Source organism: Pezoporus flaviventris, unplaced genomic scaffold, assembly GCF_033815535.1.
Source record: "Pezoporus flaviventris isolate CSIRO_AGI_PZ_B2104156 unplaced genomic scaffold, CSIRO_AGI_Pfla_v1 ptg000031l, whole genome shotgun sequence".
NCBI lineage: Eukaryota > Metazoa > Chordata > Aves > Psittaciformes > Psittacidae > Pezoporus > Pezoporus flaviventris.
The window spans coordinates 66,503,298-66,531,017 of record NW_026892579.1 but is presented as its reverse complement, the minus strand read 5'-3'; the positions used below and the strand labels follow the sequence as shown (position 1 = coordinate 66,531,017).

Sequence of the window (27,720 nt, the reverse complement as noted above, 5' to 3'; positions counted from 1 at the left end):
ACAACTTTCTCAGGACCACTATGCAGCATTATTTAAAGGTTATTTCAATGTGAGCTCTCTTCTCCCTGTGTTTTACAGAGCAGACTTGATAGAAAATTCATACACAATCACTCTATGAGGAATACTTAAAGCCACCAGATCTGCCTTGGTTCAGCCACCAGTAGAACAGCAGTTCTAAGCCTGGATTTTCAAGAGTTACCATAAATGTAAAAAAAAAGGGGGAAAAAACCCATCAAATTATCCCATCAGTCTTCTTTCACAAGTGTGATTCTCCTCATGGAATTGACTATGACTATCAGGTAATGACAGCACCTTGCTTTCTTGGGCATGCTGGAAAAGCAACACATATCTATCTTATTAGATACATTACACAACCTATTTGCCACTTCACTACTGTTATTAATTTTAAAAACAAAAAAAAAAACCAAACCCTAAAACAAAGCAAAACATCACATTTAAAGGAGTCTGAACAGTCATTTGAAATAACAGCTTCCTTATTTCTCCTAGAAAAGAAGGCATTGGTACCTTGCCTCTTTCCTTCTGGATGGGATCTGAGAAATAACAATGCAAATATATTAATATTGCATGGTCAGGGCTACTTTCTATTAATATGCCATTAATAGAATGACCTTTGCACTACATTTAAAGATCATGAAAATCAATATTTATTCTGAGGTCAGGGAAAAAAGAAATCAATCTTGCAGTGAAATGTGTCATATTTAACATATCCTATCATCGTAATTAACTTTATACATAAAAAGTAGCATTGACAGGTGAATAATTAATGTTATAACAGATGAGTTTCCTTTCTCAAACAACTTTATGTGGATAATCTCAGAAATGGAAAGCCCTTCTCCCCAGATGCTTTGCCAGATTCATTCCTCTCCATTTCTCTAAACCTTTTCACAACACTGCTCTATAGGGGAGGAAAAGTCACTGTTTCCTGTAAATCAAGAACACTAGTGAGATCCTACTAATATTCCTGTAATTTCTTCATTTCCATTTCTAGATATCCTTTGAAAAGGCCTGGTGTCTAAGCGTTAACCACCATAGAAGCTTAGCAACCTTCCCCCTGCTCTTATGCCTAGGATAAAATGTACAATACCGCCAGTGGAGGCAAACTTCTTATTTTCTTTGCAAGGCTGTAATAACCAACTTCACAGAAATCTTGTGTTCTGTATGTGCTTGGTTTTGGAGGGGAAAAGCCTACATTAGAAAAGAAAGCTTGAAACAACAACAGAAACAATGACAAACACAAACATACATTGGAGCTGACTATATGGACCATTTCTAATGCATCACCTGTCCTACAAGAAGGTAGAGCTAATGTTCACCATCAGGTAATAGCCATGGCAATTGCACATACACAGTAGCTCTCACCTGAGAATACCAGCACCTTAAAACAAGCCACCCAGACTGCTTCACATAGATTAAATGCAACAAATAGGAAATAATTTGTATATGGTCAGTCTGTAGCAAAGCCAGGATTCTGATTCCAGGAATTACTCCCATAAAGAATATAATTCCTGATCCCTTTCTGTGCTCTAACCACTAGACATTCTGCTCTCCCTGTAAATTCAATCCATTCCCACAGCAACAATAAACTTACATTATATCTTTGTGCTTTTCTGAAAGTAAATAAACATGAGTAAGAAAACACTTTCTCATAAACAACTGCTTCCTTAAAGGTATGAGCAATAAAACCTCTGACATACAAGAGATAAGGAAGACACCCTCCAGCTATAGTGGAAGGAGCTGGGAGTAACATCTCATCCCAATAGCCATTAAAATGATGCAAGAGCAGGAACACATTAGGAGAGAGGAATCCTAACTGGGCAGATGGATTCTGCACCTCATTCAAAAACCAAACATAATTTCTTCCCCGTTTCAGGAGTTTTGGTGCTTTTCTCACTGGAAAGTTTAACCTCAGGGTATTAATCCCCCCTATTAATCAGTTCTGTGTGGAGAGCTGATTACAAATTTCCACAGTATTGGCAGCAAGGTGAGTGTTAAGAGACTGGATGGAAAAGTTACAGTTGTAAAACAGCCCCTCTAAGTGTGGAGTCATTCATTCATGCAGGCTGCTTGGCATTAAAGCAAATACCACCTACTGCCATTGTCATTTCCTGTACTTTAATAGAGCTCTTCAAATAATTCGTTTGCAGTATATTTAACATGAAAGCTCCAAGATCTCCAATTTATTGTATTGTCTTTCAAGAGATAACTAATTTCTTGCCTGCCTTTTAAAAGTCTCAGCTGTTTTCTTCTGCTCTGTTTAACACATAAAAGCCTTTAATACTTTAAACTTACTGTGAGATGCAAAATACGAGAACTGTCTACATGGAAAACCTTAATCAGTCAGAAAGTTGGTAAATTATGTCTTCATGCCATCCATATTGAATGTCCATTACTCCTGGACATAGCACATTAACTGACTCATTAGCTATTTCAAACCATATGGACTTAGGTTTGGGTGGGTTGCTCTGATAATATCCTGAGGTGAGCTTCCTAATTATTGTAATTATGTGATCTCAATCACGGGGCCAGTCACACAAAATAGAGTCAAGGGTCTTTAAAATGGGTGTCAATGCACCCAGACAATGACTGAGTTGAGCAACATGCCCTCTGGATGTTGGAGATCCCTTGGTACTGCAAGAAATAATTACTTCAAAAGTTCTATGAAAGTGACAGGGAGCACAGTGACTTAGCACAGCAAGCATGAGACTCCACACAGATGCACCAACACAAATAGATTCCTCAGCAGAAGCTGGGAAGCAGCTCTGAAACTTGATGCCTTGTTGTCAATGGTCTTAATACAGAGATGTTACAGCTGTTGGGTAAACTTAGACATGATATTTTAAGCAACAAGGAGTTCTAGAGGGGTGGGGGGAAATAAATGTGGAAGTGTTAAAATGACAGTGTTAAATACCACAAAAGCATCACAATGCAGCAGTGAGCAAAGAAATGAGTTGCTCACCTACTGCAGCAAATTTAAGGTTCTTTTTGTTACATGATACTGCAAGATTTCATATAATTGAGTAAAACCTTCTATCCTCAAGCTTAGGTTTGAGTAAGAAGAAGAAGAAAGGATTGAAATAAATGGAAAATGCACCAAGTATTTAATATATAGTGTTTCAAAACAAAGCCAAAACCAAATACAGCCTCAGGCCTGAAATAAAAATAGTTTGCTATGTTTTTAAACACCTAAAGAAAGCACTCACCCCCTGAGAATCCTACCACACTTTTTAAATGCAACCCATGGTAATACAACATAACTTTTTGTCACCTTCTAGACCTTATTCTAGAAAGACAATTAGAAATAGGGTGCTGCTTCTGAATCACAGGTGTGGATAGAACTTGCAAAGTTTAAACTTTACAGATTCACTTATAACTTTCAAAGTGCCTTTGGGGCACCTACAAATCCAGAAAGCCAGATATTAAATAGCACCAGGCACCTGAATACATAACAAGATAGCAGAACCTTTTATTGAAATGCTACTTAGGTATATAACTTTGAACCATTGTATGAACTAAAGTTATCTACACACAGATCTTCACTCCAAAACTAGATCCCTGTATTTGCCTTGCAGAAAGCACAGCTCAGGGCATTAACAAATACACAGATTAGCCTAAAAAGTATTGCACCACCATTATCTTTATCAGGAATACAACAGCAACCATACCTGTATCAACTCTGCAGAGAAGCTCACATTTCCTCAGCCATCATGTATTGTTGTAATATCAGTATAATAGTAAATATATACCAAGCAAAGCAAATGAATAAGCCCCTGAAGATGTCAGGAGCACTAAAACATCCAGATAGAGGTCTTTCCACCACTTCTAATATATACCTCTGACTAATAAGAAAATGCCTACCTGAGATGCATGAAGGATAGATGCTTCATGAGAAGGGCCTGTGGCCCTCAGCTGTTTGAAGCAATGAGCTCTGAGGAAGTGCAATAACAGTAATTTGTTAGCATTTCCAGTCGGATGCAGGAATGATTTGTGTATTTTTACTCTTATTATATACACACCTCTCTCCTATGATTCTTGAATTTGGCAGTAATGGTGGCTATACCACCTTAAAGGAAAATTACTTCCACCATAATTAGTCTTTTCTGAAAACAAACCAAAACCAAACAAACCCAAATACCAAATAAAAGCCCACACCCCTACCTGTCATTATTTTGGCCATTCACTCCCCCTTAAATCACAACAGCTAACTGCTAATTTGAAGCAACTGTGAAGAGGCAATAGAGGCTTTAACCTGACTAAATGAAGCTCATGTTTGTTGGGAGAGTTGCTAACCAGCTGACAGTAAGCAGGAGAAAAAGAAACCAACCCTATCTCCAGTTCAGCCCAGAAGCCCAAGAGGTTTCCTCAGTCCCACCCACAAAGCATAGGGATGTGTTATATATAGGGCCAAAGGACCTAGTACCAAGCTCTAGTCTGATTAGAGCTTTTCTCAGGTAAAGTTTTTGGTCTTTATTGATTTTTAAGTAGGTCCATGTGTTGATTCCTCGTTCAGCGTTGTCTAGAACAGAGTTGTATGAAATACATTCTAGACACTTGTATATATTTCTGTCAGCCTTATTAATAAATATCTGATTTTAAGTGACAGATGAACTCATCCTTCAGAAGGAGTCTGATATATGCAGGAAGCTTCTCTTTCTAATAAATTGGTTTTTGCTTATTAGTCTGAGTAGTATTATTAGTCCTTATCACATTCCTGTACACTTGTCTGAGGGATTTTTAACTCTTGCAATAAACAATAAAAGTTTTTAAGCCTTCAATTTTATGTAAATGCTTTTTTAAATAAAAATAAGCCAAATTCCCAAACAAATGTCAACAAACTGATAATTATTTTCTGTGACTTGCAGAATATATATTTTAAACCTTTTTATGCTACATGACATTGTTAAGTTGTACAAGCTGTGAAAGAGCCACGTGATATTAAAGGGAACTAAGACTTCAGATACCTTTGCTTTTGAGTAGAGTTCAAGCTGTAGAGTTGTTGTTTCTTTTTTTTTTTTTAGGAAAGGAAAGCTTTAGTTGAAAATTGAAGACCTTAAACCTCAGCTGCCTATGGATGTATCAGTCTTGCATGGGTAAAAAGGGTGTTGTGTAGCCTGACTTCAAAGAGTAATAGATTATGCTACTATACTCATTAACAGTTAAATAGAGCCTGGTGTATTGGTTTCTACTTTTAGTTTTGCTATTAGCTTGAAATGAGTATTTTTGAAATAGCCTTTTCTGATGACTTCATTATGCATCAGAACTTGTTTTCTTTTTGTGATCTTATCCTTGCTCAGGAATAAAAAGCAGTAAGTAAGTTTAAAACAACTTACATTTCTGAATTGTGAAGTTTTGTAATGAACACCAACCTTTCATTAAATCAATGTATTCTACTAACTTCCTGATGTTAAAAGTATTCTCAATGGTTTTGGGGGAATGAAATGTAAATGAACTGCAGGCCTTGTGTACTCAGAAAAAAAATAGGAATATCTAATCAATTTTGTTTCTTTAGGAACATGTACCTTTTTATTCATCCATACTTAATGTGTGGGGGAAAAAAAAAAACACACCACAATTTCTACACATTTTTGTCTCTTAATTTGTAGGTGTTTTCTCCTGGATCCCCAAAAAAGGAGCCTTAAACTACGTAACAATGTAGGTCTCTGCTAGCAACCTAATGCTATCACTGGTGTCTGCTGAATGTCTAGAAGACAGATGCAAACCTCACCAGATTTGTTTCACTTCCTTATCCTGATGTACTTCTACAGGCAGGGTAAGATAGCTCAGAAGCAGTAAGCTCTCTAATGCATCCTTTTCGGTTTAATCATGTGAATCCCTTTTTGCAACAGTTGAGCAGAAAAGCTTTCTCCTTCAACACAAGCAAGTTCTCTGGTTCCCAGGTAACTATTTGAAGACAATTTTCTTTGAGAAGACTTTTTGCGTGTGGCAGAAGAGTGGCTGTCATCCCAAGTGAGACACCCTGACAGCATTGCCCAAGTGCTCTCTGTGAATAAAGGTGCTAGCTCTCTCCAGAGAATGGTAATGGTTTCTTTGACGCAGCACTAGGCATCTCGGGTTGTTTGGGTGGTTTTTGCAGGGGAAACACAACAAAAAACCCCGACACACAAACAAAACTATCCCAACACTACACTCCTACAGCCTGTTTTGACAGCTGTTCCAAAGAGGAGAAAAACCCTACAAAAAGTTTTATGGCATAAAGCAAATGAATCTTGACTTTTTTATGGATGAGTTTTCTACTGGCAATTCTTTAGCTGGTCCTTTCAGTAATGCTAAAACAACAAAGCCTGCAAGACTGATGAAGCAGAAAAGGTTGTTATGTTAAGGCCTACTCTACTGATGGCATTATGTACTTTCAGTCACAATCTGTGTTAATATTAACTGTAGTGATAAAACAAGGAGTAATTCTTTTAAGCTTAAGCAGGGAAAGTTTGGGTTAGCTATAAGGAGGAAGTTCTTTACTGTGAGGGTGATGAGGAACTGAAACAGGGTGCCCAGAAAAGCTATTGCAGCCCCATCCCTGGTAGTGTTCAAGGCCAGGCTGGACAGGGCTTGGAGCAACCTCCTCTAGAAGAAGGTGGCCCTGCCCGTTGCAGGGGTTTGGAACTAGATCTTAAGATCCTTTCCAACCCAAACTATTTTGTGATTCTACGATTTTAAGTTTACTTGGAAATTGTGGTTGCTGAAGAAGTTCTGGACTTCCATTGTTTGTGAAATTTATTTATGTATAAGGACAAGAAGTCACTGCTGGGAAGATGTGGTGGTCCCCAGGGAGCTCTAACTAGGTGTAGTGTGCTGGCTGGGTGAGTGGACCCTGTTAATAAATCAGAGATCACACAAGATGGTGGCTTGTGATCAGAGGTATGCTCTATGTGCTTGGGGAGCTAAAGGGCGCTGAGGGTTTGTTGTTGGTTCTAATTTTCAGCTCATAAGCTAATGGCAGTGATATGACTGCCCCACCACCCCTGGTTCAGCTCCATCTGTACTTCTGTGCAGCAACGGCTGTCATTTGGCCTTTGCTCTTCTCACTGCACTCTGGGGCAGCACCAGCCTCTGCCATGTCACCCAGTGTGAACGCGAGAGGTGCTGCATGATGGCTTTGGGGTAAGTTTGGAAATCAAAGAACCAACAAGGTTGGAAAAGACCTTCAGAATCATGAAGTCCAATCTTTGCCCCAGCCCTGCCAAGGCCACCACTAACCCATGGCACTGAGGGCCTCGTCTACACGGTGTGTGAACATTTGCAGGGATGGTGGCTCCAGCACTGCCCTGGGAAAGTGTTTGTATGTGTAGGATTGATCCTTGAGCTATGCCAGGAAGATCCTGAGGCCAAAGTGAGGTGGCCTGACTGAGGGGTGGTACCATGATGGCTCTATGACTTCATTACAGCTCCTGAAGTCCTTGCTGTGTCATGAAACCACAGGGTTCACACTTAAAATGGGAGATTCAGGTTAGACCTTAGAAGCTCTTCCCTGTGAGGGTGCTGAGGCGCTGGCACAGGGTGCCCAGAGAAGCTGTGGCTGCCCCATCCCTGGCAGTGTTCAAGGCCAGGTTGGACACAGGGGCTTGGAGCAAGCTGCTCCAGGGGAAGGTGTCCCTGCCTGTGGCAGGGGTTGGAGCTGGAGGAGCTTTGAGTTCCTTTCCCAAGCTACAACCTGACTTTTGTACTTTATTTTAACCCCGGGCACGGAACACCCCGATCACACACACCTATATGCACCAAAACAGTTTAAAAAGGAAAAAAACAACCCAAATAGATGAGTTCCTCACTCGCCAGCGCACCTTTAGAAGCGGGACAGCCGAAGGGATGGGAAATCGCCGCTGTTCATCGACCTCCTCCATGTCCCGCCGCCGCCTCAGCGGGCAGCGCCACACGGCCGGGAGGCGGGAAACGGCGCGCGCCTCCCCCAGGGCGGGCTCCGCGCTGCTGAGGGGAGCCGGGCGGCGGAGCGAGGCCCGAGCCGGGGCTCCAGCGGGAGGACGGCCGCTCACCGCCTCCGCTGCCTCCTGCACCCGCCCCGCGGGAAGTTCCCGGCTGGGAAGTTTGCGGCCGGCGGCGGAGGGAGCCCGAGGGGCTCCTGTGGAGGTGCGGGGGGGGGGGGGGGGGAGCGGGCGGCGGGGCCCAGCGCTCACTGCCCTGTCCCGGCGGAGCGGACGCCGCAGTGGGTGAGCAGCCCCGGCTTCCGCTCCGCTGAAAGGCCCGGGACGGGGAAAAGCGGCCCTGAGGGGGAGCGAGCTGGGCCCGCTGGGCAAAGGACTTTGAGGGATGTTGTTTCTTCTGATCAAAGTCAGCTTTTGATTTCGTTTTTTCCTCTCTCTCAAGGTGCGATGCCGCCAAAGGATCGCGGCAAAGGCAAGCTGCCGGTTCCTCTCCCCAGAGACATGATCCTGAAAGACACCGAAGGGAAAGTGTGGCGGCTGGGCAGCCAGATCGGCCAGGGAGGATTTGGCTTGATCTACTTAGGTAAAATAGTGGCGGTAGTTAAGAGGGTAACTTGTAAACAGTCTTTGCAACTTCTTAACAAAAATCAGAATGGTCTTTAAAAGTTACATGCTTGTGGTCAGCTGTGTTGAAGTGTGGTTTTCTGACGTTTGCAACACCCTGTTGGGCGTCTGTCTTGGTCTAATGCTGTTGATGGTGCAGCGTGTTCTCCATGCCCAGTTTGCTGGCTCCTTGTGCGCTTTGCTGTGGAGCTCAGGTGGGGTAGGCAAGGTGCTGCTGCTGCTGTCAAAGACCACGAAGAGTGTTGCCAAGTGAGGCTCCAGCTAATGGTGATGCTTTCCTTAGCTGCTGCTTTGGACTGGTGCCAGTTCTGTGCTCTGGAGCACTCCTTGGGTTTCCGCTTACTGGAAATGTTCTCTTCTGGCCAAGACTACATTAGTTTCCATCCAGGACGCGCAGCAGTTAGCTGGGTGTTGCCTCTGAAATAAAACTTTTCACCAGAGGTGGAAAAGCTGTTCTTCATTTGCTCTGTCCTAGCTAGCTTTCTGTGTTTCCTTCAGAAGAAGCTGTTGCATTTCATTCAGGCGGTGTTTTATGAGGAATGAATGGTTCTGAAAGGCAGTTTGTAAAGCATTTTGGGTCACTGGAGAGCATATAATGTATGTTACTATTGCTGGTCTCTATGAAACAGCAAATCCTGTTTGCAAGGCAATATTAAATTTGGGATTTTTTGGGGAGGGGGGTGTGTTTTGTTTGTTTTTCCCCACGGCAAACACGTACAGGCAAAGTGGTCCGCAGTGGCTGTTAGGAACTAAACTGAACTTGTATAAGACAGCAGTAAAGAGTTATCTAGAAGTAGTTTAGTACATCGCTTCTGGAGCCAAACATGATCTGTGTAAGTTAGAGATATGTTATCTCTCTATTTAGAGTATTAACGTTTAAATCTTCATGAGCAAGTCACTCCTATACATAAATCAACTTCCCTTTATGCATAAACCAGCTAAATCTTCTTGTTTTACGATTTTTCTTTTTGTGTGGTTGCCGTGGAAAATAGTTTTGATTGTTTCCTACTCCTGTTTTTTTTTTCAGTTGGTTTCTTAATGATGTTTCCTTCATATTGAGTGATTTGTTGGAAAATGATTTGTTCAAACACTGTTACGAAGCATGAGCTTTCCACTTAGTGTGATTTCCAGATCTTTATAATGAGACAAGTATTCATTAGAACAGGCATCATGTGCCATGTGCATTATCAATTGTCTTTAGTAACTCCTTTCAAATATGCTGAGCTGTGCTGGATTTAATGTGGTTTCATGGAGGTGAAGGAGTTGTCCATCAGGAGTTGTCAGCATCAGGCACCTACAGTAGAGAGAAAAAGTGTGCTCTTTCTGTAGAAGGGTTAGCATGTTTGCTCTTTTGGTATTTGCAGACATAAATGTAGCACGTGGGTGCCACTGGTCTCTTGGTGACAGATTGATTGTGACCTTTGTTACATCTGCCTGGCTATCTCATGGTGCTCATCTGCTTTCAGCTGTTCAGGAACATTTTATATTGCACTGAAGTGTTTTTCCTTTCCTTTTTTTGTTTTTTTTTTGTTTTTTTTTTTCCCCCTCCTCATGTCCATTATGGTTAATCACAAAGAACTGAATGGCAACTGAAGACTCATATTTTATTTCATGGTGCCATAGTCCCATATGTGTTCAGATGTTGCTTCTCTAAAGTGGTTGCCCAGTTGTGCTGTTCTTCCAGCTATTTGTGTGTGACTGTAAACTACAGGAGGGTGGGTAATTTTACTTGTGCAGTTGGACTTAGTTCATCTAGACTTCAGATTTGAGTGGAGAAACTTTCTGGGAGGGGAAAAAGGCGTAAACTTGCACTTCATCCTACTGAATGCACGTGTAGATGAAGCAAAAAGATTTCAGTAACAACCTAAATGTCACTGCTTCTACTTTCCTGCCAAGTAAACACAGTCATTGAAAAACCTGGAGAAAAGGTTTGCAAATAGTTTGGTAAAACAGAAATGAATGAGTAAATGGCAACAGTTGGTGGGTATGGCCCTACACCTACACTCAAATAAAGTGGAAGGTTTGTTTTACTTTGGACTAGATTTGGTGTGGTCTGATCTGGACTAGATTCGGTGGGATTCCTCAAAAAGTGCGTGTTTGAGGCTGTCTGAGGAAACTGGTTTGCATCTTTATGTTGCTGTTAGTAGTTGGAGTGCATCTGATGAGTTCCTGTAGTGGAGTTTCTGGTTTGGCTTCCTATGGAATTCATATCATTGACACATTCCTAACTGCTCAACAGACTGAACCAGAAGCTTCAACTAATAGTTATAGAGGAGCCAAAGGTTAGGGCAGTGTTAGAATTTTTAGATTCTTTTCTTTTTGATATATCTGATAGCTTGTTGTGACCTTTCCTGAACCATCTAGTTGATTCTGTGATTCTATAATCAGTGGATTATGTTCAACAGATGCTGTGCATAGAGCATGTATGAGATGTTACCATAAGAAAATAGAGCTTAGCGTGAGCTAAGAAATGATGTTAAGGTGTCTCTGGATATTGCCATTCAAGGATAAATGACTGGAAGATGGAACTTGCAGAAGGACCCTACAGAGAGGAAGAACAGAGGGAATGCAGTGCAGCAAGCAAGGTTGTAGTGGGTGTAGCTCTCCAGTGTAAGACAAAAAATGTTGTGTTTATGAATCACTTAGAATATAGCTTTGTCATTTTCTGTTGCAGTCAAACCACACCGGCCCTTGTGGGTGTACAGCACATGGGATCTGGACAGTCTCATGCAAATCTGATTAGTTTTCTGCTGATCACACAGACTGCTGAGGTGATTTCACATTGTGGTGTTTGTTGAGCTTGGCTCCCACTGAACTGAGGTGTAAAGCAGTCAGTGATTAGTTGGGAATGAGAATACAACCTAGGAGCCTTGGTGTTACTATTCTGTGGGGTTTTTTTTTTGTAAGTGGCAGCATGGCTGAAGAAATGCAGCTGCCACTTTTGTAATGGTATTTGCATTCATTTAATCTCTTCTTTCAGAAGGGGTAGTGAATGATACATGATACATGAATGATAACTGAAGGCTCAGTTCTCTGCATAGCTCATCCTACAGTTAAAAGGAGATATGGGCTAGATTTAGCCCCAGATATTGACACTGGAGCTTTCTCACTTTGTCCACCTCTTTATCTCTGATACATTATGTATTATGTAAATATCATTCAGTAGCATTTTTTTTTTTTACACTTGATCATATGAAAGAGTTCAGCTATCTTTGAGAGTCAAGGGGAATGAAGTAGATGACAAAACTTTTGAGACTAAGATATGGATGCTTGGTGCTGAGAGGCACCTTCTTCCTCTGTGCTGTTCAGACTAGTTTTTAGTGCATATGTGCATATACAACAAGATGTGAGAGGACCACTAAACTTTTCAGTGAGATGCTAACCCAGAAAGAGCAGTAGAGAGGTGGGAAAGACAAGGGGGTGGAGACAGGTTCGACTGCCTTCCAGATATGAACAGTACAGCCCATTTATAAAAGTAAAGGTTAACTTTGCTGGCTATATCTTTTAATAAGTCTTTTTACAGTAGTGGTGTAAAGATTTTGATGTGCATTGTTATAGCTTAATTTCCCATTAAGGCTACTCCATACTCCATAAATCTCTATTATAATAATATAATCATGCTCTTGAGAAATTTTACATTATCTCTGCAAAATCTGTTTACAAGGGATGCATTCCATGGAAGGTTCTATTCACTAAATCAAAGCTGCTGAAAGGCATTTACTGGCCCTGAGTCCTCGAATGCAAGTAGTTTCTTTGGGAGCGGGGCTTCCAAATTTCTAATCACATACCTGAAAGTCACTGCTATCTGCAAGTTCAGTCCTGCCTAACTTAACATTTTCCTTGGTTTTCTGATTTATTCTTTCTCTTTTCCATCCGTGCCATCTTGTCTATTTCTTTATTGACTCATTTATTGCCTTGGATTCCCTTTTTGCATTTTGATCTTGACCAGAGCAAATCCAGCAGCTGAAGGCTTACAAATACTGATTCTTCCCAATGCTCCTGAAAAGAACAGTTTCCTCTGCTGCCAGAAGCAATAGAAGCTGCCTAATGATGTTCTCTCAAACACTGGTTTTGCCATAACAAGGGCAAGATGGATCATAAGCAGAAATTAGCTATGCCTCTTTTTGTTAGAAGGTTTATCTCTGTTACTGGTGCTCAGTTTCTGTCAGGCACCTCAGACAGAACTGTTAGCTCTTTGATAGAGCAAATTGAAGAGCAACTGGGGAAGAACATGGCATATTGGTGGTCTCATGACTGGTTTGTAGCCCTGTAGAGAACAGTGGCAGTACACTGGAAAATGAAGCAAGAGTTGAGGAGGGTGATACTGAGATCCTTACATTTCCTCATTTATCTTCCTGATCCCAGTCAGTAATTAACACCAGTCTTTATATAAATCATTCTCTAATCCTGCTGCAAGCACTCTATTAACGCACAATTTGGACTGAAAATTCAAATGCAGAAAGGTCACACAATGTTTTGTTAAAATTCCAGTGTTACAGTGAAATGTGCTGCACACAGCACTCACTACCTGCCTACAGGCTTCTTTCTCATGGAAGCTGATGGTTCTGCAAAATATTATTTTTTTACATTTATATACATATGTTTTGTTAGATGGGGTCTTTTACAATAGAACTTATTCCATGGTAAAAGTGTTTTTATTGTATTTAGCAATTTTAGTGTGTTAAGCACTAAGTGGTAGATGAACATTAACAGTTTTGAAACCATTGTTTGAGCTGCTTTGCAGCAGGTATTCAGGTGATGCTGTCTGTCTGCTATTTTTGCATGTGTTGTTAGAATATGGGAAGCTCAGGAAAGTATGTATTGATAAAGTCATAATCAAATTCAGCCCTACTTGGAGATCAGTCACCACTGCAGCCAGCACACTGGCATTTTCTTCCCCCTCCCCATGATTTTCCAGAAGAGGCAAAGAATATCCACTTGAGCAGCAACCAGTGATTAAATGGGTGAATATTGCCTTTTAATACTAGCAGCAAAGGGAGATCTGCTGTGGGCAGGGAAGAAGCCTGGCTGTGGCTTGTTCTGCTGTAAAGTTTGGACCATAGTATACCCTGCTGTGGATGTTCTGAGGCCTGGTGTTCTGGGGACCAGGCTGAGGTGTGAAATAAACTTTGTTTCTGTTACAGAAAGAGTAATTTCCATGGATAGTTTGTATAGCTGTGAGCAGGGGTGTGCATCTGTCAAGGGGGAGAAGCCTTGATGGGAGCACATTCTGTCATCGTCATGCTGATCATTCATAGGGTCATACAATAGTTAGGGGTTGGAGAGGACCTTAAGATCATCTAGTTCCACCCCCTGGTTTACATTAGGCATTGTTTTAGTAATTGGTTCTAGAGAAACTTCAGCAGTGGGTTAAATTAACTTCACTGAAAATATTTACAACAGTGCAGCAATTTACAAAAATGCAGTAAAAATGACACCAAAAGATATATGTTCAGCAGGATTTTTATAAACTCAGTGGAGACAAGAATATTAATAGCAAGCCCCTGTAATTAATAGCAATATCAGATAATTGTCTGGTTAGGGTTGGATTTTTCTTAACCTTCAGATGTTAGAATGCATTTCAGCAAAGGTTTCATTGTACCTGCAGGTGTGAAGCTTAGTGTGAAAATAAATTCATTGTTAGACAAACACCACTTCAGGAAAAAGGCTTTATATCTTGTTACTAATATAAAACTGTATAAATATAGATACAGCAAGCAGATGATCTAATTGTTCACCTTGTCTGTAGGCAACCAAATCATATACTTAGCCTGATTTTGTTACTTAGTGGTTACTTAGAGCTGACCACATGGTGCAGGATCAGCCTGCACCATTTGTTAAAGAGGAAATACTCCTTACTTCAACTAGCTCTTGCTGATGGCTGCTTCCCCTTGAATCTTCCCTTTTCTTCTTTGTTTTTGGTCCTCTGTAGGCTAGAAGTCCTAATTTGGAAAGCAGAACTCATTTTGACACAGTAGTCTATAGCCTGTTACAAAGTCTGCAGAGATCATTACCATTATATTTGAGTGTTCTGCCACATAATGTGTTGGTTTGTTTTGTTTGTTTCATATGTATGGACCTGTGATTTGGGAGCCATTGTCATGCTCTTCGTTAGTCCACCACACTAGTCCACAAGTCAGACTAGTGGATGGGCTGGAGCAGAATCTTGCCAGATTGCAGTTTGTACATCAAGTTTGAAATATTAGAGGGCTGGAAGGCCAGGTCGGATGGGGCTTGGAGCAACCTGATCTGGTGGAAGGTGTCCCTGCCCATAGCAGGGAGTTGGAACTGGATGGGCTTTAAGATCCCTTCCAACCCCAGTCATTCTAGGATTCCCGGACTCCCATTTGAGAGTGCTGTAAGAGCAGATCATGGATACCTTTTTTTTTGCCTGGGGTTAAAGGATGTGTCATACCTATTCCAGCTTAAAGTTAGTAATTCTGAAAGTCAAACAGTGGCTTCCATTGCAGTGGAATACAAAACTTTGGCTCTACTGAGTCATGATTAAGGGTTCATTGGAAGATGAGTAAGAAATGTAGTGAAATTTCCTGCCAGTACTGATTGTCCTTAACCTGGGAGGTATTTGCAGTTGTCTGCAAAACAGTTCAGCAGTTGAGCACAATTTTCTACCAAAGCCAGTTTAGTTAGGGTTGATGGCAGGTGGTTTCACAAGCGTGGTACACGGGTACATATAATTTGTGTAAATAACCCCCTATATTCATAAAACTACATAGAAGAAGAATCTATACAAAAACCATGTCATGTAAACACTGCTCAGGAAAGAGTTTGTCCAGGAAATGATAATGCACGATAAAGTAACAATATAAGCAGAGAAGTGGGTGTTCCTTGGGCTACATTAAAAACGGACTGCAAACGCCCTTCAAGCACTGAATATTTCAGTTCTTGGGAAACACTGGATATTGTGAAGGCAGAGGGGAGAAAGTGATGTCCTTCGTTCTCCTTAGTACCAGTACTTCCCAGTACTGGTATTTCCCTCCATAGGCAGGAAATATTCAAAGTCATGTGTTAAATAGTAGATACGACATGTGTACATTTTGATTTTGGTAACTATATTCCTGCAGCTTGGATTGGTTTTTATTGTTAGATGCTTTGAGCAACACTTCCCCCGCCCCTGTTTGTTAGCCATTGAATTGAACAGCTCTTGGCTTGACTTAAACAGGGTCAGAATTTTCCCAGCTTTTTAACAGGTAGCCTGTAACTTCCAAGTGTGGTATTTTTGAGGTTAGTTTTTATTCCTGCAAAAAACTCAAGTGCCCATATAACTCTTTGGGATCAGTTAACCAATGAAACAAAGCAAAAACCCAGCTAGCAACCGAAGAACTTCTGAAACCAATTTTACACGTTTTCTAAACAAATATATCTTCAAAATAGCCAGCAGTGGCAAAGACACCAGCTGCGGACAGGAGCAGGGATGTTTTTCCAAACTGCCAAATCAATGCTGCTTTCTTTTCCACTGTGTAAACTTTGTCAACAAAACTGTTTCTGGGAGAGCCATTGAAAATATTTCACCATATTCCAAGTGTGACTGCCACAAATGAACTGCTAAAAGTGCAACAAGCACGTTTGAACTGGCAAATAGAATTGGCACTGTTCTTTGTCAAACTGCATGTAATTGTGCTGTGTGGTTGTAGGAAACCAGCTCATCCAGAAACACCCTTTTGTTACCATGTCTTATTAACATTTAGAAATCTCCATTAATTAAAGTTGTGGCAACAAAACAAATGGAACTTACCATTAAAGTGGATGATGAGACTGTAACTACTGTGCCTGGGTGAAACTAGGGAATTCTGGACATTGGTTAATTTGGGGTGAGTTATTTGCTGTGTTGTGTAGGCACAACAGTTGGAAATGATAGCAAAGAATGTGAATCTCACTGCACAGCTTCATTTCGGAGTGCATGTTAAATTTGTATGCTTTTCACTGGCGTGGTAGCTGTGACTGGAATGAAGGGGAGGAAGGGAAAACAGAGCTGTCCTTTGCCCTTTGCAAGTGTTTGGTGAGACTCATCTTGGCATGAGATAGAAACAGCTACAGTCCCCTACACAGGTTCATCTTGCACCAGTGTTCCCAGTTAACAATTATGTAGACAATGGTTTTGATTGTGTGCATACATCAACAGCACCACCCACAAACCCCCACTCCCAGATATAAGGAGATTGTGCATATCTAGTTGATCAAAACAATGTGAACTGTAAACTGGGAACTCTTACACTTGTTATGCTATTTCAAGATATCCTTTGCAAACATAATGTTGCCATATAGTGCTCCTGGTACTCTATACATGTACTTATATACCATCAGAGACCTCCTGCCTATCAGCATTGCTCTCCTGCAGGGTCTCTGCTTACTGTCCTGCAGTCTAGCATTAAACTGCTTGTAATATTATAAATAGCCATGTGCTACCACACAGAACGAGGCTAGCACATGGCTAATTACGAGTATACAGTAATTAACTATGAGCTAAACTCGCAGGAGAGTATGTGGTGGTGGTCTATGAGGTATGTAATCAGACTGTTTGTTAAACCTTGGGAGCCTTTCCAGTCTGTTAAGTAACTATACATAGTAATGAGACAATTTTTTAAAAACCATTTATGTTTATTTATGGACACAAAAAAATTAGTCTGTCTTATTTCTGAGCTGCACTAAAATGTTGCTGCCTGAATGGTTAATTAAAATGATGCAACACAAGGTACACATGCAGCTCCTGCTTAGCTGTATGTATGAGACTAATTGTCTCAGCCTCATCTGTGTGAAGTTTAGAGTGTTATTCATTGTGAATGTTACACCTTGTTTCATGGATGTGCAGTAAACCCAATAATACAATTTCTCCTTTTGTGGATTTGAATGTCATGCTACTCATTTTGAGGAGCATCTGTTCCTGAATCTTGTTGGGCTTTGCCTGACTTTTCTCCCTTTTCACATTGTTAACAACTGCCAGTTAGTTTTGGTTGTATTTTTCTTCAGGATGTTCTTTCAGTGTGACTCCAAAACCCATCCACGCTGGCACAGTGGAAGAACCATGGGGGTCAGGCCCTTTTGCTGGGCTACCTCCCGTTAATTGCTCTTCTTCATTACCCTGACAGCTGTTTCTGTCTGTTCCAGATTACCATGATTGAGGCCTCTCTTTAGAAAATGTCAGGATGTCTACAGGGAAGTTAGATCAGACTCTTTCAAATACATTTAAATTTGATTCTTCTCTATACCTATCAAACCTTGTTAAGTAATTTGATATTAAAATACATTTTTCTTATACACAGGTTCTTTTCTGATCTGTGTCACGGAGCATATCTAATTGTTTGGGTAATGTGATGTTGTTGAATACCATGAAAACACATGGGATATATTCCTTTAAAGTAATGTCTTCGGTTATTAACACATAGTCTGCATGTGTCAGAGACTCAAGCACTTGTGTCTCAATTCCCAGTTCAGTACAATAATATGGTAAGAATGAAGTTTACCAAAACCTCCTTCCTGGTTGTATGATAGTTTTAAATTGTCTTTTGAGTATGACCACTTCTTGTTCCAGTCCGCGGACAGTTCACACCTTCCAGAGCTACTGTTTTAGGATATGTTCATTTTATCTTAATGCGTTACTAGTATAGAAGCATTCATGCAGGGGAGTGTCAAGCAGAAGGCAGTGGGGACCCTGTGGGTGTTTGGGGTGTATATGCTGCCAGATTCAACCCAATTGCCGAATAGAATTAAAGGAAGATGGCAGCTGAAGGGGGCTGTTCAAAATATTTTTGTGCCCTGACCACCAAAAAATATAAGCTTTGATGGTTTGGTGAGATCCAAGTTTACTTCATTTTTATTACATGGATAAAAGGAGTCTATTTTTGTGTGTGCTGATAGTTGAAGTGTTTCACACCTGGGCTGTTGTTGGTATTTGATCATTACAAGAAGTTTGAAAGGGACATTTATTTCCTAGGAACTGTATTCTTTTTTAGTTTTCTTTTCAGTGATGATTCTAAAAGATGATTTAATCTCATTAAATTTTAATCCCAGTGTAGCTCCATGTAGCTTCAGTAGTATCAGAGAGAACTGATAGTTCTCTCAGGGTCAGAAAAAAATAGGATTGCATTGTCTGTGCAGAGAGGTTCTGTCTCCTGGGCTGTAATTGGCACATGTGGTCAATTATTGTTTTGAAATCCGTACTTGCAGTTAGAGGCACAATCCCTTGTCTCCCCTTTAGGCAGGTGGTGGCTGTGCTATCCCTAACTTAGGCCAGTGTCTAAATAATGTCAGAATAGAAATCATGGTTCTAGGGCCAAACTAATTTGTAACAGAGGAAAGCAGACAATCCTCTCTAAAGGCATAATGTAGGTCACAACTTTTAAGTGGTGTCTTTGTCACGACAGTGAATTGGCAGCAACCCAATACAGAGGTTATCCAATTGACTGGAATGACTTCAACATAGTGTGTTATAATGGAATACCTCATTGTGGTGCAAAGGTGTAGTGGGCACATCCTGCTTACTCCTTAATTAGCATCTAGGAAGAGAGTTCTGAAAATGTGGGTTAAAATTGCCTCAGTACTTGTTGATTAAAGCTTCCACGTGTGTGTGGGATTTGTTTTGGTTCTCTTTGAACTTTGCAAACCTCTAGCTTTTAAAAGCAGGAATTCAGAGAAAATGTTGGGTATCTTTGTCATGTATTTTGTTGGTCACCTTATGCATTGTTAGCTTGGTTTTTATTTGTAATCGTATTTTGCTTCACACAACTTGATCCCTTCTCTTTCTCATTTTGCAGCTTCCCCTCATACTCGTGTTCCTGTAGAAGATGATGCAGTGCATGTAATTAAAGTGGTAATGTGTAGATCTCATTACTAAATTATTAACTTGTGCACACAGTTCTTTCTCTTTATTGTCTGTCCTTATTGTCAGCATTGGGTCTGTACTGAGTGCTTGTGCTTTTTGTTTTTTATATCTTGAATTACTTTCCCTGCTTGGGGATGTTTTTGGCATTTCTATGACTCACAATGTTTCCTTGAGTTGATTCCTTCCTTTCCTTGGTTACTGCCCTCAACAGTTTAGTAAGGAAAATCAGGTTATGAACTTGAACACACCTCATTTACAGGATTTTTGAAAAAAGTGTCTTAAATCATTCCTGAATCTGAGTTGTTTAAGAAAATGTGTGGCCAAACAACTTATTAAAATGACATCTCATATGGCATGAAGTATGGGAGGTGGGGGGGGGGGCTGGGGGGGAGGGGTTTCATTCTCTTGAATTTCTCTTGAATTTCTCTTTTCTTGAGAAACCATTGCCTTTCTAATGTGTTTTATGATACTGAATTTGCTTATTTCTCAATAGGAATATCTTGAAAATGGCCCCTTATTTTCTGAACTGAAATTTTACCAGAGGGCTGCAAAACAAGAGCAGAGTAAGTAATATATCAGTTCTGATTCTGATAGATTTAAGAGCAAGTTTGGGTTTAACTGCTTCTAGTAAGAACTGTTGTTGATAGTGAACTCATTTCGTATCCACTGACCTAATACTGTTGGTGCTGCAATAATTTTAGATTGCTGTTATGTTTCTTTGCTAGGATGTTATCTTTCTCCTTTCTGATCAGAAGGGAGAGTAAAAGTGTGCCAAATGCATTCTGTGCTCACTTCAGAGTTCACAATGAATGGACTCAAGAGAGAGGCCAGCCTTAGAACAGAGGTAGTACATGGACTAATTGCTGAGTGTATTTCTGCTAGTAACAATTTCCATGTGCACAGCTAAGAGTGTGCGTAATCATCGCAGGATTTAGTGGTAATCAAGGCACTTGATTCTGCACACACTTAAACATGGATTTGATTGATTCACGGGAAATGTCCTAAAGACTTTAGATGACTTCGCTTGCTGGTAGACATAAGCACTTCTGATACCTTGAATCATTCTGTATTGAACGAAGCAGATTTTCTGAAGGAATTATTTCTCCAGCTATTGATAATTGTTTATCTGCCTTCTAAGAGAACCAAGTACCACACTGATAGAACAAAAACTGCTTCTTGTTTTGCAAAATGCAGAGAACTTTAAAGTTATGGGCTGACTTGTTTGCTACACTAACTACAAAATCATTACTTGTTTCATTGTTTCATTCGATGTCTTGGCTTGATAGCTAAAACAAAACCAGCAAGAAAACCTCACTCCAAACCTGAAATTCTCCAGTTTTCTTTAACCCAATGTTTTTTCTTTATTATCATTACAGTAAGAAAATGGACGAATCTCAAAAAAATAAGATGTTTAGGAATTCCAGTGTTTTGGGGATCAGGCTTGGCTGAGTACAAGGGAAAAAGGTAATAAAAGATGAACTGTAATTAAGCCTCAAATTCATTGAAGATCCATTTTCAAGAAAATGGAGATAAGTCCTTTCAATTTGACACAAACTTGCAGTACTGCCTTGAAGGATTCCTTCCTCTTACATCTTTCCTGGTAGCTATAGGTTCATGGTTATGGAGAGACTGGGGCAAGACCTTCAGCGAATCTTTGAAGGTTGTGGAAGCAGATTTAAGAAGGAGACTGTTCTGCAACTTGGGGCACGAATGGTATGTACAGAGAGAGGCAAAATTGCTGTGTCTTGAACTTGCTGAGTTCAATTGGAAAATTATCTTTCCAATATTGTTCCTTTAGGTGGCTCTTGAGTTCAGAAAGAAATATGTAAATGCTATGTATGTTCTTGGTTTTAATCTGAGTATAAGGATAAGCTTTTACAGAAAGAGTGTCTTAGCACTGGAACATGCTTCCCAGAGGCTGTTAAATGTCCCTCCTTGGGGACTCTCAAACCTGACTATCTAAATCTCTTTTACAGCCTGATCTAACTTACATTAGACCTGCTTGAAGCAGGGGATTTAAGCTGGACACCTCCAAAGTTTCCTTTTAACCTGAATAATAATAATTATTATTAAAAAAAGTGAAAGGCTTTTGTAGCCACATGGTTGACAAACTTGTAACACTCTCTCTACCTTCCAAACACGAGGACTAGAATGTTCTTTTCATGAGTTTCCAAGTGCAAACATGATTTGAATAACAATTGGAGCTATTTTGTACCTCAGTAAAGAGGTGAAAGAGGATGGTGATGATGCAGGGGGATGGTGACATGAAATGCAGGTAACAGAATAACTGTCAGGATCAAATATATTTTAAACCTTAAGGTTTAGAGTATGTTCTTTTTGAGAGCTTTGTGTTCCCAAAATTTCCTTCAGTGTTTATAAAGTACTAGATTCATTCTTGCTTTGTGACCATAAGCTAGTGCTTGTAGTTACAGAGGGATACCTCATGGCAAAGCACAGCCTATTTTTGATTTGCCATACACCTATGTGTCTGGTGGGAACAGACCCTGTGGACAGAGTGGGTAGTCCTTGTGCTCTAACACAAAAACAGTTAGCCAGCTCAGTCTTTGTAGCCTAGATTTCCATGTGTGAGAAATATTTGGTGGTGGGGTTAGGGACAGAGTGGAGAAGATGATGATGTTTTCTTTTCTGTTCTAAATCCTTTCCTAGTTGGATACTTTAGAATATATACATGAAAATGAGTATGTTCATGGTGATATTAAAGCAGCAAATCTACTTTTGGGCTACGCCAATCCACACGAGGTAAATATGTTTACTTATCTACACTGTTCCTCTAATGTGTTCATAACAGTTTGATAGTTTTAAGTCATGTATATTCAGCATCACCAATTCACATATTAAAAGAAATTTATGCATGAACACTCACAACCTCTTACAACAAATCTGAGAGGGGTTCTGTGGTGTTTAAGGTCTGAGAAACAAGCAGAACAGACCTCTGCTTTGTGCTCTGCTGACTGGGGTGCTGGTATGTATGGGTCAGCTAAACAAGAGGGTAAGCCAAAGATCTAATTGCTGTTCTAGGTTGTGCCAGTTTGAGTATATTAGCAAAGTTTAAGGATGTGACTCTTTGTATTGTCATTCTTGGGAAGGTCTACCTGGCTAATATTGTCATATGTTTCCATGCTTGCGAACTCTTATGTCCTGCTTGTTGTAATAGATATTACAATGGATATTACAACACCTGGCCTGGTGGTGTTCAAGGCCAGGTTGGACAAAGCTTTGGGTGATATGGTTTAGTGTGAGGTGTCCCTGCCCATGGCAGGGGAGTTGGAACCGGATGATCTTAAGTCCTTTCCAAACCTAACTATTCTATGATTCTGTATAACAGGTAAATAGGATTACAGTTGCTGCTCTCTAACACTCTAAAGCCTAAAGCCAGCCTAGAAATTGAATTATTTTGGTGAAACGTTTTGAAACAAATCTTTTGATCCTGTCATATTCCACACACTCTTACCATGTCTTTTTGTTTTTTTATTCCTGTATTAATAAAATCTAAGTTTGCTTTTTTTCTTGGGAAAAATATCATTTAGGAAGAAAGGATGTCTCTAACTTCACTTAAATATAATGAGCCGTAAGCAATACTTCTGTTCTTTCAGTATTTGTGTTTTCTGCTGCAGTGATTAAGAAACAGATCTTGCAAAACAGCTCCTGCCATTGGGGGTTGAACGATTAACTATAGCTGCTTTTTTACAAGTTTCAAGTTAGATGTTGAAGTCAAAATTAACTTTCCAGCTTTCTAAACCCCATAGTTTGAAAACTATGATGGCTGTTTAAAACAACCAGGGTCTTAAAAAGTAGTAGCAGCCAGTACATAATCTCAGTTTATGGTGTTTTCCAGCCTACTGAATCCAAAGGAGGTGGCTGTTTAGAGGCAAAATGATCTGCTACCCAGACCCATTAACATACTCAAATGACTTTTTTTGTCTTAGCTATTGTATATTTTTATGACAGCAAGATATGCTGCTGTTTTTCATATTGAAGTCATTTTGGAAGTGTCCATTTACAGTAATCATAAAATTTTAAGACATGTAGCTGACTTTGATCTGCTGCTTTTGTATTAGCCACATTGTGGGGTGATATTCTGATTTGCTTCTTATCTTTTCTGCATGAAGATTGTGCTATACTAGTATTTTGTTTTCATGAATTCACTGACAGAAATACCTTAAAAATAAGGTACTTGTGAGCTGCTGGACAGAGGTTTTTGGTGGAAACTTGTTACATTAAATAAATAAATACTTATTGCATTTTAAGTACTGCCTAGCCCAACATATACAAAGTATATGTTACTGCTGAGAGGTTTTGTGTAGAATTTTGTTTCAGTACAATTTCTTTTCCATTGAAATTATTCTATGAAACATTTTAAGAAGTTCACATTCTAATTCAGAAGAGCTCGCAGGAGAGAATTTCTAATATTTGCTTGAGTTTGTAAGGTGTGAATTAAATTTTCATTTCTGTGTGCTTAAGAAAACTCAGAGCTGTTCAGCTGTTATTCAGATAAAGCTCCCAGTCATGTGCCCCAGAAATTCTGCAAGTGGCCAAAGGTCTGCTGTTTTCACTGAAGCTATGGCAACTATACAATGCCAGTCTACAGTTATGTAGAGAGTGATGATTCTAAATGCATTTTAAGGTAATGTGCACTATATTTAGCTTACACAGCAGGGCAGATGGCTTAATGGGACTGTTTCTGGTCAAATAAATTCTTTTACAGACACAGCTTTGACAATACCTTGAAACACATATGCTCTGCGGCTTGTGGGGCATGAAAAGAAGGACTAACCTCACCAACACCAGAGAAAAAACTTTCAAACTGGCAGACCTACATAAGCCACTAATTGAATATCCCTCCTCTGGAATTGCTGGCTTTCATGTCCTTCTGCCCCATACTTCAGTGAATGCTCTTTATCTGGATTAGGAGCAGTACTAGACAATATTCTCACATGGATTCAGGTATTCAGAACAGCACATGTCTACTTGCACAGATCATTTTTTCACTTGTCATGTCCTGACTATTTGCATGTGCCATTAATTTGCATGTGATTTTGCCATGGAAGTTGCTGTTTCCTATTCCAAACCTGTCCAGTTCCTATGTAAGACTTCATGATGTTGTGACAGCCTTTTCTACAAATCAAGATGTCTTTATAACTTGCGGGTGAGCTGAATGTATTATCTGTTTTTACCAGAATAGTATCAGTGGAGCATTACTACCAATTAAATATGACAACAATATGGAATACAATGTCTTGTATCTTTCAAACTGTTGTCAGAGATGCTGTATTTTAAGTTGGCAATCTTGTACTACCCTTAGACACTTCAGATAAAACCTCAGACACTGTTACTGCTACCAAATGCCTGTAAAGTGGTTTGTCCAACCTTCTCTCTCTGCTAAAATTGTGCATAGCTAGATTGCCTTGGTCTTGTTTTATTACAACAATGGAACTGGGAGGTAACATGATCAACCTAATCTCTTAAATATAGAGTGAGAGCATCCAGCCAGTGGCAAACTCAAACTCAGGAATATAATTTGAGGGACGTATAGCTCCAGCAGCAGTTGGCATAATAAAGCTGTCTGACCTAACTATTTATATGGTGAGGTCTTTTAAGTAATTTTATGTTAGTGGATTGTCTTTAGGTTCTAGGATTTTAAGAGAAAAGAAATTGGAATTGTTCTTTAATTCCAGAAATTTGCTTTTAAAAGAAACCCATAACTAATCTCTTTAAGATATATATATTCAAAATGTATTTCCATATTCTGTTTTGGTGAAGAGAGAGAAATCTGCTCCAAAAACCATGTGTACCTTTGTCATTTAGTGACTGTTCATGTGCACTGTGATGTGTGAATTTGTTTCTGACTTCCTGCAGTTCCCAAAAAGATCATTTTTCCATGTTAGACTTTCTGCTGCTACTTTCTGTCTTTCTTTAAATTAACCTGGTAAATTTACACCACAGCCAATAACTACCATAGCTCCCTTTTTGAAAGAATGTGTGAAATCCATACTGCTTTCCCCTATCTTCTGTGGCAAAGCAAAGAAACAAATAAAGGTCCTGTCACTCGCTGACCTCCGAATGATGTTTAGAAATGGTTTTAAGATCAGAATCAACTGACCTCAAAGAGCAGCTTGCTGCAGATCTATTCAGCAGAAGGGAGAGAGGCCATTCAGTGAGTTACAGGTCAAAAGATCAATTCTGTAGTCAATATGTTTCTGAACATGGACCCAGCACAATGACTGACAGAGCAGGAGTGATGTACTGAGGGAAGTGCGCAGCCCATGAATCTTGGAGATGCCTGAAAGAAAACTTGAAGCCATCAGACCTCTAAATTACAGAAGAAGCAAAGCACTGTCTCAGTATTACAGCGAGTTAAAGATAATTTGGTGTGTAGCAGCAGCTGTTTGTATGATCAGAGTAAGCAACATCGATACAGGCTCTAAAAGGGAAATTCAAATCCATTAAACTCATTTAAATTGTGGTACTATTAGAAGGGACAAACTGTCACCAGAGAAGCTCTTGAAATCAGAATTTTTAATACATCAAATTAGGCTTGGAAATATGTCCCTTCAAAACAATTGCCTTGTTGTATTTTCCTTTTCTTCCCCTATGGAATATATGGGCAGACGTACTGAAGGCTCCAGTCTGCACCAGACATTGCTTACTTGGATTTCTAAGCTGTACATTTAAATTGCATTTGCACCTCAGTTCTAGTTTTGATTTTAAACGTTTCTTCAACAAGATAGTTACAGAATAAAGCTCCCAGACTTGATTACCATAGATAGCCCTAACTGAAAAGTAAAAAAGAATACAAAAATGTTAACTTTCAAGAGCAGCTTTCAGTGGACTGGCATAGAAGATACAGAGCTCACACACTGATCATAGGGGGAAAACATGCATGAAAATAATTCCAACTTTAAGCTGTTTTTCATTGTGAGATGAATCATTGTGATTCCTGCTCTTTAGTCCAGTATGACAGATATGACAGATTTGCTAAAGGGAAGATGAATTGAGAAAAAAGAAAATCTTCTGCTCTCCTTCACATGTTTTTAGGAAGGATACAGTGTGCAGAGACACCACACAGAAACAGCTGAGGTGTAGCTCATGGCTACAACCCTGGTCGGAGATGCAGCTTCACAATCAGATGGCCTTAATGTTCTTTCATCAATCCAACCGCTACATTTGGATAGAACAGTTTACAGTCATCTAACTTCTTTTGTTAGTAATGCCCCAAATAAGTTGGAGTTCAGTTGATCCTAGCATCAGGACTTGCCATGTCACAGAAGATTTCTTTGCCACTTCCCTTTGTTTAACCTGCTCTCCTCCTTGACTGCTGTTTTGTGGAAGATGCTATTTCTGTCCCAAAGACTATAGTTCAGACTTCCTCTCCCAGGATAGACTTCAGTCTGCCTTTACCCTTTTTATAGTGCAGTGTCCAACTGAAGCTGACAGCAGTACGGCCATTAGCAACCAATCTGCCTCTTGTTAGTAGGTATCTACTTAATTATTTACAGCACATTACATAAGCTGAGTAATGGAACCACTGGAAAGCAAATGTACAAAAAAAATCACTGTATTGTTATCTTTTCAGCAATAAGTCTCCTGCTATGTGTGCTTCGAGAATGCCATGAGAATCCCAAGTGCCAGGCTTATGGCTTCCCAGATCAGTGGAGTTTATAGATATATCAAAACATATGCAATTTGCAAGAGTTTTATAAATTTAGCAGATTTTTAGCACTTCAGATGTAAAACACCATGAGGGAGTCCTGCCCAGGAAGGACAAGGGGACGCTGAATCTATGGCTGGGTGCTCATGCACATCAATAATTACTCGTGCCTGTGTGGCTGTTTGCATGGAATTAAGTGTGAAGACTTTAGAAATCTGGCTCCTGATCTGTAATAAAATCTATTAATAACAGACTGTGCTAAGCACAGCTGAGTCTAGTGCAAGCTGGGACGTGTAAAACAGAGAAACTTGAACAAAAACAGGAGTTAAAATAAGTCACTGTGTGGGAAGGAGTGTGCAGGGTAACACAGCTAAACCCAGCTGTTCCAGGCTTATGTCACTGTTGCACCTTCGTCATCCATGTTACCACTTCTTGTTTCAAGTGTCTTGTTTATCTGACTCTGCATATGTTTTGTCCCGTTTTTTTGTTCTTGTTTTGTTGTTCCTAAAAAAAGGCAAGCAGATGAAAAATATTTGTTATTGAAACACATACTAACACTGACTTAATTTTCTCTATATACTCTAATATTAATCTTCTTTTCCCCTCCCCATACCCTTAAAAAACCTGCAACAGTGAGGCCTTGGGTGATATGGTTTAGTGGGAGGTGTCCCTGCCCA

The 27,720-nt window shown here is 40.0% G+C and overlaps 1 protein-coding gene and 1 long non-coding RNA gene across 6 annotated transcripts in view; both read left to right on the top strand.

Moving 5' to 3' along the window:
* The first annotated feature begins 4,076 nt into the window (after positions 1 to 4,076).
* Positions 4,077 to 5,930, top strand: LOC133273517 (uncharacterized). Its single transcript, XR_009744861.1, has 3 exons — positions 4,077 to 4,469; positions 5,037 to 5,142; positions 5,865 to 5,930. It is a non-coding gene; the product is annotated as an uncharacterized LOC133273517 (long non-coding RNA).
* Positions 5,931 to 8,001: 2,071 nt separating this feature from the next.
* Positions 8,002 to 27,720, top strand: part of VRK2 (VRK serine/threonine kinase 2) — a 69,686-nt gene continuing 49,967 nt past the window's right edge. For all 5 annotated transcript variants that reach the window (XM_061461643.1, XM_061461640.1, XM_061461639.1 and 2 more), the window contains exons 1-7: positions 8,002 to 8,118; positions 8,356 to 8,496; positions 19,307 to 19,362; positions 19,868 to 19,937; positions 20,751 to 20,838; positions 20,979 to 21,087; positions 22,042 to 22,134. In XM_061461643.1, the coding sequence (XP_061317627.1) occupies positions 8,361 to 8,496; positions 19,307 to 19,362; positions 19,868 to 19,937; positions 20,751 to 20,838; positions 20,979 to 21,087; positions 22,042 to 22,134 (552 nt within the window). In that variant the 5' untranslated portion in view covers positions 8,002 to 8,118; positions 8,356 to 8,360. The remainder of the gene's footprint in view (positions 8,119 to 8,355; positions 8,497 to 19,306; positions 19,363 to 19,867; positions 19,938 to 20,750; positions 20,839 to 20,978; positions 21,088 to 22,041; positions 22,135 to 27,720) is intronic.